The sequence below is a fragment of the Psammomys obesus genome, unplaced genomic scaffold (genome assembly GCF_907164565.1).
Source record: "Psammomys obesus unplaced genomic scaffold, mPsaObe1.curated_primary_1811, whole genome shotgun sequence".
Classification (NCBI taxonomy): Eukaryota; Metazoa; Chordata; class Mammalia; order Rodentia; family Muridae; genus Psammomys; species Psammomys obesus.
The window spans coordinates 16,925,030-16,947,337 of NW_026585797.1; the positions used below are offsets into that span (position 1 = coordinate 16,925,030).

The 22,308-nt window shown below is 41.8% G+C and overlaps 1 protein-coding gene across 1 annotated transcript in view; it reads right to left on the reverse strand.

Annotated features, from left to right (window-relative positions):
• Positions 1-3,792: 3,792 nt before the first annotated feature.
• The window catches only part of Myb (MYB proto-oncogene, transcription factor), a 35,359-nt gene continuing 16,843 nt past the window's right edge, over positions 3,793-22,308 (reverse strand). Inside the window, exons 11-16 of the mRNA XM_055599210.1 lie at positions 22,084-22,217; positions 20,880-20,994; positions 20,664-20,789; positions 19,436-19,546; positions 18,154-18,261; positions 3,793-5,129 (exon numbers count right to left, since the gene is read on the reverse strand). Of these exons, the coding sequence (XP_055455185.1) occupies positions 5,013-5,129; positions 18,154-18,261; positions 19,436-19,546; positions 20,664-20,789; positions 20,880-20,994; positions 22,084-22,217 (711 nt within the window). The 3' untranslated portion in view covers positions 3,793-5,012. The remainder of the gene's footprint in view (positions 5,130-18,153; positions 18,262-19,435; positions 19,547-20,663; positions 20,790-20,879; positions 20,995-22,083; positions 22,218-22,308) is intronic.

A 22,308-nucleotide genomic window follows, 5' to 3' on the forward strand; every position in this document is an offset into this window, starting at 1 on the left:
AAGGTGTTGAAAAAAATCAGTGTTAGGTTCTAACCTGAATAGCTGGATGAGTTATATCTGTCCATGGTTGGATATATAGTTTTATTAAAAAGTAGCTGAATAAACTTATGTTTTTAAAGAGCTAAGTCAAATAAAAACAACTCATGACTGTTTTTACATCTTCCCCAAACAGTGTAAGTGTGATTCCTCAGCTTCTAGGTTCATCTCGGAGGCTGTTCTTTACCTAAAAATCTCACAGCTGGAGTTCTGTGTTCCAATGTCTTTGGGCTACTGAAGCTTTCTTTGAGTTTTGTTTATCTTTGCTCAGAGAACTTCTGTATGCTTGTAACTGTATAGAGGATTAAATACTTCCTCCATCTGAACAGAAACCCAAAGCTCAGAGGTTTGGAAAGGTGAAGAGCAGTGACTTCACTGCAGCCAGTTTGGAAACAAGGACTTTTCCTGAATGAGAGTTCTGCTTTGTTTCCATGTTAAATCCATCAATACAGATTCCCTTTTGATAGAACATGGGCAATGTGATAAAAGAGGTTCAAACGTACTGGGAGTGAAATTACGCTTCCTACAGTTGTAAAATCCAGACAAACGACAGACCTAATTACCAACACTGGTAGCATACTAAACCTCTAGAGTTAAGAAAATCCTAGAGCTGCGGGCCGTTTTGTCTCATGTTCTGTTGGAGATCAGTGGACATGCTCATTAGAAAGTCGTGAAGAATGGTCAGATACAAAGGCCAGGCAGGGTTTCTGCAGTTCAGTTCCCTTAAACCACCTGTGTCAAACCACCTGTGGCTCTTAAACACTGGTCCACATACCACTCAGCCCTGACTTAAATTCCTGAGGGTAGGATGGAGGGTTTCCAGTCTAACAGTATTTTAAGTCTCTGATGTACAAGAAAACCTGAGAACCGCTGATCAAATAATATAACAATACAGCAAGTCTTCCAAAAAGAATCATAGATTATGCCACACAAAGATTCAGTGGATGGTTTGCTATGGGAGGTTTTAGATAAATTGTTGGTTGAAAATATTTCACTTCTAAAAGAGGAAAGTGTTCTGTACAATCCCTTCTTCCTGAGTCAATTTTTACTTTATGGATTATGAAATTTGAAATGACTTTTCATGAAGCACAGACCAAAGATTGTGTGTGTGCGTGCAGTTAGATTTTCTAGGATTAAAGCACATCCTTTTGAAATTAAGCAGCAGGAAATATATGAAAAATAAATTAACTGGCATGGAATTTGGACTCTAATCATGTCCTCCTACTAATCTGAGAATTAATTTTATACTATATGTGAATAAAGGGTTTGAACAGAATGATTTCTAGAAGTCAGATATAAATTAATCATTTTATTTCTCTACCTAAAAGCCTTTAATAACTCTCCATATCGCAAAGAACAAAGTTCAAGCCTCAATTCATAGCCTCCTATCTTTCCCCTTTTTTGCCAGATTTCCCTTTCAGTTTCTCAACACTCTGGCCCCTTGGCTTTCACCATTATGTTTCTCACTGCTGGAAGCTTCCCTCCTGCCCTCACTGACAGCACGCAGTAAGCACTTGGTCAACGCTCTCTCACCACCTATTTCACTGTGAGCACTGGATGAGAATGAGCCCATATAAGATATGCTACATTAGAAACCAAGAAACTGAAGAAAAATTGCCCTATCATTCACATATATGTTATCTAAGAAGGATTAGTCCTGTGCTAGAATGACTGAGACTATTAGGAAAGAATATTTATATTTGAATATATTTAATTTATAGCCAAGGATATGAGTCTCAGAAAGCTTTCCTTCCCCATCACCGGGCAGTAGACACGGACCTTGTCTTCTCAGATGTCCTAGTGATGCGCCTAAGGGACAGGCACGGCAGAGTCTTATGGAGATCCATGAATGTATTTCCTGTTTCACATCTTCTGCATCATGACCAGCAGCCCTGATGTATACTTTCATGTTCAATGTAAGTAAAATGAAGTTAGAGAGGTGAAATAAGACTTGCGGAGGTCAGAAAGATGGTAAAAGGCAAAGTCTGAAGGACAACCAGATTTTGTCAGACTCCAGAACAGAAGAGGCAATGCAGAGGGCCCCAGCAAGACCTCGGTGATGCTAAAGTCCTCCAGGACCGTAGCCCTTGACATCTCTTGCATCTACCAGTCCGGTCTGAGGACAGAGGGCCTCGGCATCTCTGATACTGGTCCTCTCTGTGTCTCTCCTGTCCTTAGAGGCCACTTCATGCTAACTTACTATACAGCAACCTGGAGAGCAGCTTCTCACTTAGGTAGTAAATACATTACTTCCATTTTTTTTGGCTACCCGAGTTTCTGTCACAGAGAGCAGGGTCACTAAAACACGAAATAAAACAGATGACAAAAACAAACAAGCAAGACTTGTGTGTCCTGTCCCATGTCTGCAATCACAACACCTGGCAACTGCAGGTAAGAGGCTCAGGAATTCAAGGCCAGCCTTGGCTACAGGTGATCCTGCTTCAAATAAGCAAACCAACTAATCAATCAAGAAAATAATTCAGGCCCTTCTGTTACATGAAAACAGAAAACTCAATGAAACAGTGCCTTGTGTGAGACAGGAAGTATGCTCTGACTAGACATTAAATCTGCCTGCAGGACAATGGTCTTGGGCTTCCTAGCACCTAGAACTATAATAGAGAACAACATTACTTTAAGGCAATCAGTTGGAAACCTGTGCCTTCCTGAAGCTACTAGAACAATCTGGGTAGTAAAATAGCCATCCAGAGTTGCCTTCCACACAACTGTGGTTTACATATAGGTAAGGGTTTATAGAGGATCAAACCCAGACCTTTATATGCTCAGCTCTTGCCCAACGACTGAGCCACACCCTTAACCCTCTCCTAGACAAAGCTCATGGTTTACCCCACATTCATCATCTCTAGCATTTAGTTTGACATGCAGAGATAACCAAGTGGTCATCGAGGCTCCATTTTCTGACATAAGCTGCCAGGCGCCTCCCAACACTCAGAAAGCGTGTTACACATCAGGACAATCAAAAGATTATGACATGGTTGTGTAGCGCTAACGCATCCTTGGCTTTATGAGCACTGACTGTGTGGAATGTCTGTGTTTGTTACTTTTCAGCACTGTGATAAAATATAGAAGCGGTTTGAGGAAAGATGGATTTTTTTTTTGCTCACAGATTCAGAGGTGTCAGCCCATTATGAAGGCAGAACACAGCGGTTTACGTGAGACTGGCCAGGGAACATGCCTACCACAGCTGGTGAGGACAACCTTGGCTTTCAGGTCTCACCTAAGAGACAGGGTCTCTTAGTTCTTTGCCATTTCCTGTGTGACTTTGCTGGATGCAAACTTCCTGGGGCTCCTCTGTCTCCATATCCCATCTTGCCACAGGAGTGTTGGGATTACAGACATAGGTTCCTCTTCTGGTTTTACACGGCTTCTGGAGATGGGAACTCAGCCCTTTTCTATGTGGTAAACACCTTCCATGCTGAACCATCTCCCTACCTCACATACCAGTACCTTCTAGAAGGGCTTCTTTTCTTTTCTTTTCTTTCTTTTTTCTTTTTTTTTTTTTTTTCAGTTCAAGAGCTTTTGTGCTCTTGCTTAGCACACAGTGGAAATCTTCTAATTGTCACTGTGATCCTTGTGTGAATGTTTAACTTCACTTGTCTTTACCTGTAGCCATGACTCTCCACAATTAATTTTAAACAGTAAGCACATTTTTGAAAGAAAAGAGTATTTTGAGTTTGTTTCATCTTCTTGAATGTGTAACTATCACCCCAAATCACAGAAACGAGAGACGTCAGGAAGTATGTAAAATAAGGGCACAGCTTTATTTTGCTACCAGGCAGTAAGTTCACTGTCATTTCAGAAGTTCAGGGCCAGCCCCCTGCAGCAAATGTTCTCAAGGCAGAACTGGCTACTGACTTCCGTATTTGTCTTCCCCGAAAGCACAGGAACCATGAGGCAGTTCTGGGTCCACATACTCAAAGACTACGGGAAATGCAGACAGACTCAGAATGCCTGAGTGAATGAACAGTAAGCCTGAACTTAAAAACAAAACACATGACATGAACAACATAAATCTCCCAAAAAAAAGAAGTGCAATGCATGCTTTTATAAACCAACAATAACAACAAAGACTTTCCTAAAAAAAACTGAAAATGTACAACAAATGCAAAAATCTCCCAAATAAGTTTTCAATTACAAAAGAAAAAAAAGGCATACATATAAAAATAAAACTGTCTGAAATACTAGTGCATAGTCAATTATCTAACACCAACGTTCTTTTCTTTTCATCCAAGCTCTACCGCCCTGTCTGACTCTAGCAGCATGTCTACAGGCTAACTCCATAGCAGCGTTCATTTGGCATTTACAAAATTAAGTTACTGAATAAAAATATATTTTTTATAAAACTATTTCATACAGTAATAATTTTTAAAGCAAGCTAACAACAAAAAAAAAACCCTCCTGAAATGATTTAGTACAATGAATGCATTTCCAACATTACCAACCATAAATGAGCTCTTTTAGGCTCCGTTGACTATCGCTTGCCATTCAGCCAACATTCATAATAATGCTTTTACTGGATTATAAAAATATCAATGTGTATGTTTAACGATTGAGCAACATGAAATACTGGGATATTTCTTTGTGTACATTTTTTTTTAAAAAAAATTCAAAACCACAGTCAAAAAAATACTGATCTGTTGGATCCTCTAAAATACAAATAAACCATTTTATATATTTCTTTAAAAATCTGATTCTGATATTAACAAATGGTTACAATTCATTACCTAATAATTTAGGTAAGACTGTTATTCATTAATTTTTTTTTAAAAAAATCCTTTTTAGTTGGGTGAAATCCGGGGAGATTTCATGCAACTACAGCGCACCTGGTGCTGCTCTGAACTGTTGTACCACAACAAAAATATTCTTCTCTCAACCAGGAAGAGCTCCACGTTGAGGAATGATATGTCAAAAGTCAATTTTAAGTGTTCTGAAAACCATAATGCTTTTCTGGAGATGTCTCACATGACCAGAGTCTGAGCTGAGAATGCGTTCACGTATTTTCGAGTCTGCCCGGAGGCTGCCATCTGATCCTCCGTCTTCCCACAGGATGCTGGTTCCCAGGCGCTGCTGCAGGGCTGACAGGGGAGGACAGGGAGACAACAGGGTCACACACAGGCTGCAGTCCAAAGGGGCTTCCCCATCCCAGCATGACAGCCTCAGACTGGACTGCCAGGCGGGAAGCCGTCCACGCTAGGAAGCCTTGGACCCTCAGAACTGAGCACAGCTTCAGAAGATGCTACCTCTTGTTACTGGAATGCCATCTGACTCCTAGGCAGTTTAACAAGGTTGGAGATGGGATTGGGCGTCATGGATTTCTAAACTAGGGTCTGGGCCTTTATTTACTCCATAGGCTGATGGGTGCCGGAGCCAAGAAGCTTACTTAATTTCTGTAACGCTCTGTCAGCTCTGAGCTGACCTTGAACTCCTAATGTTCTCACCTCAACCTCCCTAGTGTGTGGCAGAGGCGTATTCTACTGACCGAGCTATACCTTCAGCCATACTTCAGCTGACATATGTACATACATATGTACATACACAGACACATGTACATAGGACAGTCATCCAGTGACGAAGGTTCAGACAAACTGGAGTTGGACTGGAAAATGAAGAGGTGAGGTTTGGAGGTAACTTGCCCAAGCCTATGCCATGCTGTGTAGACAGCTGAGCCCTGGTCTGCCTGCTGTACCTCCTGGCTCCTGCTGTTTCCCCATCCCCATGGCAGCGCAAACTGAAACATGTAATCTGCGTCCGACTTAGTTCTCAGAAACATTTATATTGTACACAGCATAAACACACTGGTGTTTCAAAAGTGCACAAGGTAGGACTGGAAAGATGACTCAGTGATTAAGAGCACTGACTGTTCTTCTAGGGGACCCAGGTTCAATCCCCAGCACCAACATGACAACTCACAACTGTCTGTAAGTGCAGTTCCAGGGGATCCAATATCTTCACACAGACATACAAGCAGGCAAGATACCAATGCATGTAAAATAGATAACAAACCATTTTTTAAAAGTGCAAAAAAAGCCAGAGCATAGGGAAATGAATGGGAAAGCAAGTATGAAGATGGGGAACGATTTGCACACAAAATATGCATTGAACAGTTCAGTGTCTAGACACAGGTGAACCGCCACCCAGCTCTCCAGCAGTCCTTTCAGAGAGGAAGACAAACAGAAGCCCCCAAATCAAAACAGAGCCATCAGTTTAGGGAAAGCACTATTCCTGGTGTTGACATCTGACAGGAATTATTATTATTATTATTAATTATTGGTTTTTCCAGATAGGGTTTCTCTGTGTAGTGTTGGCTGTCCCGGAGTTGCTTTCTAACAGGAATTATTTTCCATGGAACAAAAGAAAAGAAAGACCATATCCAGGAACAGCAGTGAACCACAGTAACCCAACGTGTAACAGTTAGAAATAGGAACATTAAGATTCTGGGGCCAGTCTAAGCTCCTTAGTGAGTTCAAGGCCAGCGTGGGCTATGTAGCTGTGCCTTGCCTCCAACATCAAGACTATGAAGAGACAAAGGAGATGGCCATTACAGCATGGAACGGGCCTTTACACTGCACTGCCCACACTGTCACCCTTTAACTCTCGCACAGACTACCCACGGTATGGCTACCCCTGTAGTAACCCACCCGGCTCACACACCAGGAAGCTAACACGGAAGCAAGCACATGAAGAACATGCTCAAGAGCACGCCACTGAGATAATGGTGGAGGGAGAATCTGAAGTGAGGTGGAAGATGGCAGCCCACACCCCTCAGTGTAGATGCTGCTCCTAGAGACCCATTGTCAAGAACGTAGCAAGGAGGTTGATGGGGTCCAGTCACCAGGACCTTCCAGGGCAGACAGGGCTGTGGGCACGTGGACCGAGAGGCAGTGAGCTTGCTGGTGAAGAGCTGGGACAGCTCTGAGAGAATCCTGCTGGCATGGAGCTGCGGTTTCCCCACCGAGAGCAGGGAGAGCCTAACTGGACTCAAGTCCCAGCGGCTCACGGGTTGCGGTGCTACATTCTGAGGTCCCTGAGTCACCACCGCTTAGCCTGCCCGGCGGCCTCCTACTTTGGTGCCACCACAACAGTCAAGCGCAGAAGTGTGCTCTAAGTGTTCAGGTGCAGCTTGACGTGCTCCATAGCAAAGGGACTATCCCACAGGCTTTCAGGGGACCACAGACACGATACAGCAAGATGGCAGCCATTTTAGGCTGACTCCTAACAGAAAGCCACATTTAATATTTCCCAAACAATAAGCTTACTTTCAACATTCTTTGAAATGATTCTAAACCCCAGTTCTCAACCCCTTTGGGGGTCAAATGACCCTTACATAGGGGTCTCCTAAGACAACTGCAAAACACAGGTTCACATATTGCAATTCATAACAGTAGCAAAATTAGAGTCATGAAGTAGCAACAAAATAATTTTATGGTTGGGGGTCACCACAACATGAGGAGCTGTATAAACAAGAGGAAAGTTGAGAACCACTGTGAAATGAATGTTTCCCTGGAGCTAAAGTTTTCCATTTTAGCACAGAAATACAGACCGGCACATGAAATCACCTAAAATAATACAATTTAATGATTTATTTTCAATTACTGAGTTAGTGCTTATAGTTCTTGTGGCAAAATATGATTTAGTGATTGAGAGGCAATAATTCAATATGGCGCACCTCCTACACAGAAGCCGTGTGCAGTGCTCAGGCACAACCAGTGAAGACTCAGAGAGCAAGAGGCCAGGCCTGAAAAGCAAATGGCGAACGAGGGAACCTAATGCAGTGTCCTAAGCTAATGATATTCTGTGTGGAGATTTAAAATTACAGAGACATACAAAAAGGAAAACAGTATCTTCAAAAACTGGAGGAGAAAGAGGAATGAAGAAAGAAAACCTAAAAGCAGAAAAGGATTGTTTCTACTTTTCTCCAAGAATTTTTCTACTTAAAAAACAAACTTTTCTACTTGGTTTCCCTTAATACAAAATAAAATTTCTAAACATGCAGATTAGGTATCCTAACCTCCCACAACAATATAAGTTATGTTTGCTTTTATGTACGCTTCGTGATGATGGCCACATTCTGAGTCTTTGTAGTATCGGAGTCATACTTTGGGTGACTCACACTGTCTAAGTACATTCAGGAGAATCTTACCAACCTAAACATTCCATCTGAATACGATCATGACAAAACTCCTACATGATCATCCCTGAATTCATATTTTGTTCTTCCTACAGGACTAGATATTTAAGATGGAATCAATATACAAAGAAGGTACCGTGTATTTTTCATGTGTATTTGTGACAAGTTTTCAAATAATCAGGTTCTCCTACAAAAGAGAATGTATAAAGCAAAAACCCAAAACAATTAAAATAACCAAATTCCTCAGCATACTGCCAGAGGCTCAGAGCCTTGGGCTACGGAGAGGACCCGGGACACCTGGTTCCCCGTGTGTAAACAACAGTGTGCAGGAGCTACTGTGTGCAAGAATCACTGTGGGCAGAGAGGCCGGCTAGCAGGGGCCCAGCAGCGACTCCTGCACCAGGAGAACACACAGTAGGCACTTCCCACAGTGAGTGCAACAAAGGATGAGAAGGACTCAAGCCAATGGTGTGAGAGCAAAGCACGGTCAGATGCCTGGGCGCTGTGGCTAAGAGGAAGGACTGCTCAAGAGAGGGAGACAGCCCGCTGAGGAAAAGTGTTTGCTTTGCAATGAGGAAGAGCAAAGTTTGATTTCCAGAAGCTGTGTTAAAAAAAAATACTGGGCATGGTAGTATGTCCTTGACATCCTAGCACTAAGCGGGCAGGAACACGGAGGGGCCGCCTGGTCTCTCTGGCCAGCCTAGCTTACTTGACTACTGGATGAATCCCAGGCCAGTGTCTCAAAAAAGAGGGGGCAGGGTCAGGTGGACAGCGCCGGAAGAACAACACCCAAGGTTGTCCTCAGGCTGCCACATTCGCACGCGTGTGCTTCTCCACCCCCCCACACACACACACAGAGAAAAAGAGATAGAAAGAAAGAGAGAGAGAGAGAGAGATTGAGAGAGAGAGGAACAGCTTCCCCCTTCTTGAACCTGGCCAGGGCCCTACAGCAACTTCTCAAGCAGCTGACAGCTCTGACAAAACAGGATTAGGTGTCTTACTGTGAAAGACGATTTTTGAATAGTGTCACCTCAGTCTCTGCGAGTTCTTGTTTTCACTCCCTACATTTACTTGAAGGGAGCTGTTGGGCACGGCAGACCCTGTGCATGAATTCTGGCTCTGTTACTGGCCCATGGTGCTCTGCAGATGTCAGCCTGTCGGAATTCATTTAAACGGGAATAATCCTACCCTCCATCCTCTCTCTGACTCAGAAAGAGCCACCTTGCTTATCCTGTAATGTGTCTTTCACTGCCCCTGGGCAGAAGTGAACTATAAACAGCCTGTCAAAAATGTGACCGGGATATCCTGTTAAAACACTTTGAAAAAAACAAAACCCAGACCCTTTGCAAAAGCAGAATAAATGAAAGGAGACAAGGCCACGTCCACAGGTGGTTTTCTGCCAGAATTAGATTATCTTAGCATTTTCACTTAAGACTTCAGATAGTTTTTCCATCATGCCAAACAAGTGCCAGCATTATCACATTCATACAGTAACCTCATGCAGTACCTGCTGAGGCCAAAATGCCTGCGAAACTCTATTTTAATACATCTATATGAATCTACTATGTATAAACTTGTGAGATAACATTATATTTTAAATTTTGTTTTTAACTAATAAGCATGGCTAGATGGTATGTGAAAAATCAGAATTCTCTGATTCTATTTAATTCACCCAAAATACAACTTATCTTCTCCTGAATGAAATCCCGAAAGTCAGACTTCCTTCCCAGAGGGACTGTTTAAAGGATATCCTAGAAAATCTTCATTGTATCATAAGTCAAGAGGTTGCTAAGGTAAGATCACTGGGTACCAAACGCTCCTCACTTATACATACTTGATTAGCGCAGATGGATCTTTTTGCAGATATGGGCTTTGACCCAGATGTCTCTCTAGAGGTTTTTATTCTCACATGTTTATAGGTGTCCCAATAACTTATAGGTTTGTGGTACTCCAAGTTTTTGGAAGAACAGCTCTTTTCTTGGACTCCTCCTAGTGTCTGATTATTAACAGTCAGACAATCGGCACATTGCTCTGAAGCAATGTAATATATCTTTCCCCGCCTCCCAGAGGCAGATTCTATCTCGTGTTTATTTTAAATGTAACCAAACAAAGAATATGAAGAGTCCATGTCTTGGAATGACTAGGGCAGGGCAGCTCATCAGAGGGCCACCTTTTGCTTGGCCTCTTTCAGTTCCATTCCACAGACACACACACAGAAAGCTCACTTAATTCATATCACCAATTAAAAGCAGGTCACTGAAATACTTCCGACAGTGACATGAATTTCCATCAATGTAAGTGGGAACATACTGACCAGACAGAGTACCAAGGACTGGGAAGACACCCTGGGGAGAGGGCCAGCAGCCCAGGAGAGAGACACGCTCACAATGTGTGTCCATGTCTATCTTCCTGCTATCACACAGCAGCAGAAAAGGAAAGCAACCCAGGCCACCGACTGCTCTATCTCCACTTTCCAAGAAGCCTGACCACCTGAACTTCTGAGTGTTTGGTCAGCTATTTCTTTTAGTGACCACTGACACGCTTCTTTAAGGTGGAGCAGGGGGCAGTGGGCCAGAAGAAAGAAGACCTGGTGGTAGAGAGACCTCTTTATTTGCCCTTTAGTTAATTCATTGTGACTTCTTTTTTAGATGTGGTCACATGAAGCCAAGGCTATGAAGAAACTTATTGTGTAGTCACAGATGACCTTAAACTCCGACCTTCTAGAGTGCTGGGATTACAGGCAGACATTGCTACACCTGGTGCACGTGGTGCTGGATCAAACCTAGGGCTTCATGATGCTAGGTAATCACTCTACCAACTGATCTATGTCCTTTTCATAGGGCAGAGACTAGGCGCAGTTCTTCTCTGGTAATAAATGCCATGGGAACACAAGCCTTGTGTGCCATCTTGGAAACAACATCAAAACCATTTGATTTTCACAACAGTCTTAAGGGATCAGTGGAGGACATAGCGTGGCCCTCAGTTTATAGCCAAGAGCAATTTAATTCATTGAATTTACTTTCTTCCATGAATTCAAGTCACCCAGCTAGGAAGTGATGGAGCCCAACAGAGCCCAGGCTCTGTTGCCCACACGAGAATTCATGGCACTTCTGAGCAGTAGCTGTCATGAGGAGAGAGTCAGCCTCACTGTTTGAAACATAAAAACATTTATACACAAGTCATGCAAAGATGAGCCCCAGCTGAAACACACAGAGCCCAAAAGCCAAGAGAAAGGTGAGTTTCAATTTCTGGTAACAGTCCTGTGAAGCTCTTCGATCTTTTGAGAATGTGTTTAGGTAATAAAAGCAAGAAAATTATTTAAACTCATTGTATAAAAAACAACAAAAACAAAACAAAACACTAAAGCTCTGACAAACTAAGTCAGGAAATTAAAATTTAAGGCTGTCATTCTGTGGTTTCCAAAGAGAGAGGAGAGAGAGAGAGAGAAAGGAAAGTGAGTGGGTAAAAAAGCATATGAACACAGCTTTTACACTTGAGTTTTAAACAGGAATAAAAGATAAAAAGGAAATTATAATTTAAGAGAAAAATAAGCTCAGGCAGCTTCTATCATGAATATGGTTTTGAATCTGACAATAGAAATGTTTGCCTTGAGAAATGTCTATTATCATAAATTATGCTTTTCAACCTGTAAAGGAAACTGAAAACACAGGAAAGCAGGTAAATCCTCCCCCAGCTCTCTTGGGGTGTCGCCCTCCGCTCTATCAGGCTGAACTGGCAGAACACTGTGACCTCCCAAAGTAGATCTGACTTTCTGCTCAAATCTGCAAGCTTTCCAAGATGATATTCTCTCTATTTGTGATCACCATGTCCATTTCTAGACTCCGGCCTGCACCCCACTTAACTTGGGGAACAGCCAAAGTGCCAATAAAGACAAAATGAGAACCACTCGAAAGGCAAAGAGCCCAAAGGTGTCTCGAGCTATACAAGCACATCCACTCTTACAGTTTAAAATGAAAGAAAATGATTAGTAGAAAAAGGAACCCAGCAATTATGCTTAAGCAGCTCAACAAATACTTCTTAAAACAGGGTAAAAACTATGATCTAATACACAAATAGCACATGCCTGAGCTCAGTAACTCAGAAACTTGTTTATGCCTCTGTTTAGTCAAACAAGTAAAATAGACACCTTTCTTTTGATTAATGAAGAAAACTAAATAAAATTTAATTCTGGGAATCAGAATATTAAGGAATGATTGTTAACAATGTACAATAATAGTATGGTGTTATATAGGAAAATGTCTATTTTTAGATGCTGAAAATACATCTGAATAAGATATAATATTGTCTGGGATTACATTCAATGATTCACACAAATAAGCATGGCAAACTAGTAACAGCTTCTGAGAACATAATAGTTTCTGTATCTCTGTATGTTAGACATTTATCATAATAAAATGCAATTCTTTAGTTTCTTGCACTTCACTTTTTCTCCCTCCCTCTTCCCTTTCCTCCCTTTCCCTCTTTCCCTCCCTCCATCTGTCCCTCTCTCCCACCTTTCCTCTCTCTCCTTCCCTTTATTCTCCCTCCTTCTCTCCTTCCTTTCCTCCCTCTCTTCCTCCCTCCCTTCCCCAGTGGCTTGAACCAGGGCATTCACATGCTTTGCGAGTGCTCTGCCATCAATATACCTCCATCCCAGCTTCCTGTATTTCTAACTTTAAATGTCAGATGTTTGCATATAGGTGTGTTTATTCAGTTGCAGTGCCTCCATTAGAAACAAAGATATAAAACACTCAGTATATATCATGTCAGACCCTGACATGATAACTGTTCTGTCTAAAAATTTGTCCTCATAATCAAGCCTGTGATTATTAAAATTACATTGAATTCTATTTGCAATTAATTATACTACATAAGTGGCAAATGTTTTACATTTCATAAAACATTCAAATTGTAGAATATTTGGGGAGTTGTATTTTGTTGTCTCAGTTGAAAGCTGAGCACAGTGAATTATAATATGTAACCCCAGACTTGGGAGGCTGAAGCAGGAGGAATCATCATAAATTTGGGACCAACTTGGGCTACATAGTATAGTAAGAGCCCATTTCAAGAACGTAAAACCAAAGTAATGAAAAATTAGGCTGTAACAAAAATATTTAGATGGTTTGGCTAAAGATCTATTTAGTATTTACTTTATTAAAAGTACAATCAGAAAAGTTATGGATTATATAAACTGAGATTTATTCAATGCTAAGGTTGACAGTGATCAACAACTTGACAAGATCTGGAATCACTGAGGCTAGCCTTTGGGCATCCGTGTGAGGGGTCACCTAAACAGAGCCAGCCTTTGGGAGGTCCTCTGAGGGATTATCTTGAGCAGTTAATTGAACAGGGAGACCACACTCCAACCATGGGCGGCACTAATTCAGGCTGGATTCAGGCTGGGGTCCTGGGCTGCGTAAAAGGAGGGAGCGAGCTGAACACTGTCACGCACTGCTCTGTGCTTCCCGACTGGGTGATATGTGACCAGCCACTTCCAGCTCTGGCTGCCCTGATGGCTGGTAACCCTTAAACTATGAGCCAGCACACGCCCTTCCTTCTTTAGTTTGCTTTTGTCAGATATTTCACAGTGAAAGGGAGAGTAGCGAAGGATGTCAAACAGCCAGACTGTTTAGTAAATGCACAGTATGTTCACCAGTAGCATATATGAGAAACCTGCCTAATTAGATCCAGATGAATTATCAGTGGGAACACAAGAAATGGCTTTATGTTTAAACAAACAAAATTACCATCGCTTGAAACAACAGTGGATCTCCCTATGGTACTTGGGGGCAGCTGCAGTCAGATGATATTAGAGAAGCCAGAAATAAACAACTCATAGAGTTAAACTTATAGTACAGTGTATCTTTTTTTTATTTTAAAGATTTATTTATTTGTTATGTATACAGTGTTCTGTCTGCATGTTCACCTGCACAACGAGAAGAGGGCACCAGATCTCATTTTAGATGGTTGTGAGCCACCATATGGTTGCTGGGAATTGAACTCAGGACCTTTGGAAGAGCAGCCAGCGCTCTTAACCTCTGAGCCATCTCTCCAGCCCCTAGTACAGTGTATTTTAATACTTGCTGCATTTCACTGTTGTTGTTAATCTCTTACTGCCTAATTCACAAATTAGAAGTTATGATACGTATGTAAAAACTCAGTATATGCGATGTTTGATATCAACCACAGTTCAGGTAAGAAGACCAGCATGTCCTCACAGGTATGGAAGAGCACCGTACAAATGCTGGATTGAGGTGAATACGAACATTAGAGATGTTTAAATATTCAGGATCACTTGATGCACCCCTCAGGAATTACCAGAAAAGTCTGATACATTTTAGAAATCACATGTGTGTGCCTACAGTCTCAGAGGCTCAACGCCCATGTTGAGAAAGTCCTGTGCTAGTTTTTAAAATGTTGATAGCATTAAAAAAAATCTGTGGCAGGGCGCTGGAGAACTGGCTCAGTGGGTGAAAATGCTTGCTGCAGAAGCCTGGGGACCTGAGTCTGGGTTCCCAAAATCCACGTGAAAGGCAGAGGAAGTAACACAAGCTTATGTCTTCCCCGTGTAGAGACCGTGGGGTGCAGCTTGGTGAAGCTCATGGCCAGCCAGCCTGGCTACACAGTGGCGTAGAGACCTTGACAAGACAGGAAGGCAAGGACGCACACTCTCAGTAAGCCTGCCTATTTCTCATTGAGTTTTCTATCTATCCCATGTTCAGCTCTGAAGACTTAGGCCTAACCATTGTTTGGTTAAGCTGAAAACCGATAGGATTAGATTTTAGGAGCATAATCATGAGTTTTCAATATATGGAATGATTACTGTCACCAAATATATTCACACTTTACTCTGAAATTCAAATGTTCCTTCTTCCCTTCCTCCCTTTCATCCTTTTCTTCCTGTTCTTTTTTCAGCTATGCTCGCACAATGTAGCTCTGCTGGTATGAAACACTCTAGGTAAACCAGCCTGGCCTCAAACTCAGAGATCTGCCTGCCTCTGCTTTCAAAATGCTAAGATTAAAAACATGCAGCCCCATACTAGGTGACACTTATCTATACTTCAGTAAATACAGGCTGAATCTCAAGTTAGGTTATAAAATATGTATAAAACTTAATTTTTCATTAAGTACAAATAGCATCAGTCAAATTCTATGCTTTGAAAACAAAGGGCCAAAGAACAAAGCAAGGGTTCCTTCTGTACCAAGGACCAGCTCTGGATGACATAGCTACCCTTTGCCTTGCCATCCTTTTAATCCCTTTTCTGTGTCCCACTAGGCCTGAATGAATTGTTCTCCTTTCTTTACCTCCCATACCTTTGTGGTTTTCTGAGCTTTCTCTACATTAGGCCAAGCCAAGACTGACTGCCTTAAGAACTGACGTGGCATAAATATTGGACTTCCCTCTCGCCTACTCCTGCCCACACTCATCTTATATCAAAGCAGTTAGTATCTGAGGAAAGTAACAGGGAATTGATCCAGCTGAATTAATAAATCACTGTACCTCCAACTCATGCAGTTGTCTATATTACCTAAACAGTGATAGCAAATGCCAAACGATTTCTCCGTGTCCTGTGACCAAGGCATGTGCTATCACCACCAGCAGAGTCTTCATATCAACCATGATTCATGGCAATAGCCTGTATTTTTGGGGGGTCTCCGGGACACCTCTGACCAACAGCTAGAGGGGCTTTTTAATTTAGCAACCGACAGCTTCTAAAATGAGCATAATCCTCATTGTGCGGTAATTTAAATTATATACATTATTACATTGTTCATAAAACAGTAGGTATTGTTTTTTCACATGGCTTTTCCAAACCTTTCTCTTAATTCCATCCTCTATTCTATCTCCCATCTCTCTCCAACTAAAACCTTCCTCTTGTTATTCCCCATTTTCCCCTTCATATCACACTTGTCCTACTATTCCTCTCCTTGAGAACTTTCTTCTCCCCCTCCCCCTGCAATGAACCCTTTCTATATTCCTAGATTATACAGGGAATCCAAATTAAACACACAAATATAAAGATTCAGCAGTAAAATCCACATGACATGTTTGTCTTTCTGGGTTAGTACTGACCAGGAAGTTTTCTCCATACTGGCTAGTTTCCATAGCACGGAAAGATGCTAGGCAGTCTGCTAAGAGGACAGAAAGTTGCCATCAGTGTTACCTAGCTGTGAACACTGTGGCCTGCAAGAATGAGTCACATGACAAGAGATGGCCATGACTGCAACAGTGGCACAGATGTTATAGGGGTAACCAACTATTTTCTTTTTAAAGTTAAGACCTGATTCATAGAAGTAAGCTTATGACTGCAGATTTGGCCACAACCCATGGTTTGGGAGTACACAGGCCCCACATATAAATCCACTACTATTACTTTGCTAAATGGGAACAGTATTAAGCTGCTCTCTAAATTCGTATTTCCCTACCAGTGTATTAGTGAAGCTCTCAGACCTCATCAGAGATGTTTCTTGGTATTCTGGATGGTGGCAGATGCAGAAACTCACAAGGGGTCACCTTGGAGTCAATAGGGTATTGAGTATGGAGAGTAAGGGACTGAGTCCTCAGTGGCAAATGGAATATCCACTTCACAACCTGACTTGAGAACCACCACCGAAGAAGGGATAGAATGATTGTAAGAGCCACAGACTGGGGCGGTCTGAAGCAAAATAGTGTCTTCTGGGCATGACAGGAGCATGGCACTCATGAACTCATGGAGGCTGAAGCTGACCACACAAGATCACGCCAGTCAACACTGTAAGGTGGGAGGAGGCTCGCAAACCCTCCTCCTGCCTGCAGAGCTCTGGACAGTGGATGGCTTCTGGGAAGGGAGGGTCAGTTTTCTTTAAGGGTGGGAGACTCCTGGCAGGTGGACCGTGGTGCAGCGGTGGCTCCACTCCCAGAAGTATTTTGAGTGACACAGATTAAAGTCAGTAGGTGACTGAATAAAAGAAGACAAGAGGTAGGGGACGAGGGAGGCGGAGGTGGACCTCAGAGGAGTTAAGAGGAGAAGTTGGGAACAGGTATGATCAAAATACACTAAATAAAACCCTCCAAGAATTAAAAATATTTTTGAATGATAGCAAATGTCACAAATACTTAAAAACAGCTAGATTTTAGGATTCTCACAACTTGGAATGAGCTGGCATACCGCATGTGGGGAGGTCCATAAGCGAAGAGGTCCTCTCAAAGTCTACCATCCCTTTACCTTGTCTTTGAACTTACCCCATCAAGTATGACTTTCTTGCTTCTAACCAGGCTATCTACCTGCTCAGGTAGAGTTTCTCTCTGAGTAACAAAAGGGGAAAAGAGGAGAGAGAATTGCAGCTGACTAGGTGCTAGGCTATTTAATGTTGGGAACAGCTTTAAATAATGTGAGGGTACAAATTTGCATTCTTATTTACACTTGGCTCAGGATTCATTTGGAACTTGTTGCATTTCAGCAATACACACCCACTTCAGAGTTACAAGGGAAACCTCTTTTGATATTAAAGCTTGATAACAGATGGCCCACCAACACTGATGGCTGCCTTTCTGTTCTCACAGTCAAATGCATTGTTATTATTTTCTACCTAATTTCACATTTCGGTAGAAATCTAGTCTCTGGGTTCTTGGTTGCTTAATGATAGAACACACATAATAAAGTTCTGAAACAGCAAAAATAAACTATAGAGATACACATTTTAAAGATTGTTTAAAAGCAGGAGATACTGACACGGCCTAGGGCAATACATAATCTTAGTCTCAGTCGCAGTTAAAAAAAATGTTTCACATCATCATGTTTGAGGGCCCTGACTGAAGGAGAATTTCCTGTGTTTCACATGAACAATAACAAAAACACCATAGGGTGACTTCTAGAGATGAAGTTGTTTTAAAGCAGCATTCCTTTATATCTAAAACATTAAAGACAACGTAAGGTAACAGATTTTCAGCCAGGAAATTTTAAGACACCAAATGTTAGAACAGTCATTACCTGCAAGGGACCCACTAGGGGCCTGTTTTTAGGGACTGTGAAGGCTTTGAGAACGTTGTCTTCATCTTCTGATACTGGTGTCATTAAAACAGAGCTGGTAAGAATATTCTAAAGGGAAAGAAATCATTTGAAATTTAAATGAGGTGAGATAAGACAAGAGTGAACACAAACCCAACTCTAGAGAGACTACTATGAGATGACAGACATTAGCATGAAGAAACACAGGACTCTGCCAGAAGGTCCCTTCTCCCTGAGCTAAAAAGGAGTCAGCTCTATACTAGCCCCTCAGCCCATCAACATCACCAAATATCACCAAAACAATAAAAATCCTAATTTTAAGCATGCGGAATGTACACAAAATCTATCTACTAAACGAATTTATTAATCCGTGCTTCTAAAAACAAGAGATGGCCTAATGAGAACTCTTGGTGTTACATATTGGCACAGAAGCATTTGAAATCTATGAATCAACAGCAGCTACCATACAACGGTAAAAGTGTCGCATTTACAAACACACTTTCACAGTTCTAATGCAGCACCACCCAGTTACGTATATAATATTGAGCAACCAAATCCCTAAGTTACCCAACTGCACAGCTGCTTCAATGAAAGTGAAAATGTTATTAACATTATTTTTGAGGATTGCATGAATTAATTCATCTAAAGACCTTGAAATAGTACTTACGAGATGGTACACACTGAGTAAATATTAACAATTTTCATTGGCTCTGGTTGTCCGTAAGTTGTGGGAGACGCTATCCACAGATTAACTGTTAGAATGCGATGACCACAGCAAAGTGACAGAGCATCTGCTTTGCATCCATGGATTCACCAATCAAAACACTCAGGTACAAAAGTGCTATTCACACAGCATTTACACCATGTGAGATATGAGTTAATCAAAAACAACTTAAAGTACAAAGGAGGATTGCATGGGCTACATGCAAACGCTGTGCCATTGTAACTAAGGAATGTGAGCAGCAGGGCATTCTCCTGCGGCTGTGTAAGGACTCCTATGCTAGGGTCCCAGAATGCCAAGTAGTTGCCACACACCATGATTGCCACTGTGCTAGATAGCAAATGGAGCCAGGCAACAGATTGCTCAACTAGAAGGAAATACATTCAGACGACAAATAAAGTAAACACCAAAGAATCATGTGGGTGTGAATCTCTAGAAACAGGGTGCACTAGACAGTGGGGAAGGCACCATGCTCCCACATGCCACACACAGGACTCTGTGGGACACAAATCATGAAAGTCAGTGTTCCAACGTGATACTTACTGGGGCATCTGCCACAGGAGATGCCTGAGCGAACAGCTGGGTGCTCAGGCTGTTCCCTTCCCAGTGGTTTGAGCAGAAGAAATTTCCAGCTTTATCGGTTGGCGATTCCACCTAAAAGCAAACAGGAAGTGCTTTGTATGGAAGAGAGATTTCCAGGAAACATTTACTCCCAAGTCTAAATGTCTGCCCAGTCCTTCAAATACAAAGTCTTAGATGAAAGAAGACCAGTCTCTTTCCAACAAGCTAACGCTTTGATTCTTGATGGTTAAAATTTCGTTCTTTTGCACTTGTAAATACCCGTTCTCTAAGGGAACGTGCCATTGCCATTCACGATAACTTGAATCTACATTCTCTGGCCAAGGTCTATAGTAGAATAAACTATTTCTTGGTCCTTAAAAAAACAAAACAAAAAACAAAACAAAACAAAACAAAACAAAAACAGAAGGAATCTATCATCTATTTATCTGTCGTCTGTTTGTTTATCTGTCCACCCATCCATCCTCTTCTGCCTCCATCTTGGGCTTGAAAGCTACCTTATACTAAAAACTAGACTCATTCCCGTTTATAATTAAATCTGTTTCTCAAGGATTGGGCTATGCTTCACCTGTAACCTTAACTACAAATGGTACTGTACTGCTTCTTCAAGGAAACAGCAACCAATGCCTTTGTTTTAAAGGTTATTATGACCACCTTGTCATGACCACCTTGCAAACATGTCTTTGTTTCAGGAGGTTGTTATGACCAATTTGTTATGATTATGTTCTGCTCCCATAACCCCTCCTATTTGCCTGCCAAATTCTCCATTTGGACTCCCCAACCCCTGACTCCTGAGCCATAAAAACCCTTATTTTTCTCATGTCCAATGCTGATCTCTTGAACTCTGCCTTATGGAGAGTTCACACACACACACACACACACACACACACACACACACACACACACACACTGTTCTAATTAATTTTGCCATGATTTGGGTTGGTAGTCTTTCTCTCCACATCTGTGTGATTCACACTGTCTAGCATCAATAATTTTTGAAAGTAGAGTAGAAACCTGCTGCCCTCTCTTCCCTTTCTCCTCTCTGGCATCTTTTCTGTCTAAAGAAATTGACAGAAGTAGCTTTCCAAATTTAAGGTTGGAATCCACATATGGCAGTGCCTTTCAACTTCTTTGTATGAAAAGTATGTTGTGTCAAGCAGTTCACAGTGCACAAAGGAGCCAGGTGACCTACCTCTTGTTTGATTTTCTTCAGTAATGGCGGACCATTCTCTTGAAACTCAGCAACCATTCCAGATTCATCGGATTCCTGCTTGATCACATCCTGTAGGTCTTCAACTAAGTGAGAGGGTGTCTGAGGCTAAGGGAAGAGTGGATAGTTCTGGATCAGAGCAAACTTCTTGTCTACAATCATAAGCCCACTAAATCCAAGGGCCTTTCTCGAACTTACTAGCATCTTCAGGGGACCGTATTTAATTTCTTGAGCTGTGAGCGCGTGCTTGAATGGTGTGGGAGTTCTTGGAGAGCTTTCGAGGATTGACCTCTTGATAGCTGGAGTTCTAAAGCTAAAGAACAGAACAAGCAAAGGCTCAATAGGAAAGATGCCTGTCCCTTCCATTGCTCTCAGCACACCCACTGAAAGGCTGTTAGTGACAGAAATGGGGAACAGCTCATTTAACCATAAGGAAAAATGGATCTGTTTTAAGTTATGTTGCAGATTTACAAATATTTCAAAACAATATGCCCTAAGACTAAGAACACTAAAGTAGTTCCCACCTTTCGAGAACAGTCCTGAAGACACAGATAATGTCCCTGGATTTGTATAATGACCAAAAGCACCGTGATATCTGGTATTGGTTACAAATCACTCCTATCTACTCTCTCAAATGGGGCCAAAACCAGGAAACAAGTTAATGTCTAAAACTTTGTTTTTACTTGAAAGTAATAAGAATGAATTTCTTTCAAAAAATTCATTTCTTTCCAGTAAATCAGCCCTGGGCTTTGAAATACACACACACACACACACACACACACACACAACTATGCAACTGTACAACCATACATACATACACACATATATACTACATGCATGTTCATTCCTATGAGTATCTAAAGAGAGTTTAATGTATTTATGCTATAAAAAGAAAAAAAATAAGATTAAAAAATATAAACTATGAACCACTCTCAATTTTATTCTAAATGATTTAGTCCTTTTTAATGTTTTTGTTGTTGTTTTGTTAGTTTTTTGAGACAGGGTTTCTCTGTGTAGCCCTGGCTGCCGTGGAGTTGCTTTGTAGACCAGGCTGGCCTCGAACTCACCAAGAACTGCTTGCCTCTGCCTCCCGAGTGCTGGGATTCAAGGCATGTACCACCACACCTAGCCTGCTTTATTCTGTATTTTTAAAGAGTACAATTGAAAAACAGTGGGAAGGAAAACTAGGGCTGCACGCACATGAGACTTTAGAGTGCACCACAAAAGGCAGCTGAGCTTAGCTCCTGCTTTCTCTCTGTTGTGATCTTCTCAGGGTCTGTTCACTCTGGGAATGCACAGTGAAGGACTTACAAGCCCACAGGAGGGTCAGACTTCTGGAACTATATTTCTATTAATATAAACAGATAAGATAAATGTTTTCCTTATTGAACTGAGGACTTACTTGGAATTCTCCTTCTGGGTTTTCCCAGACTGGTCTCTGTGACTCGGTGTGAGTTTGTGACCGCCGAGAGGAGTGGAGGTTAAAGTCGGCGGATCTAAGCCCGAGTTCTCATGGTTGCTGGAAGTGTTCAAAAACTAAATATGGAAGGAAGAAAAACCCCTAGATTAAATAATGAGCCTGCGCTCACCCGGTTGGAAGCCACACCCACCCACACAGCAAATGCTA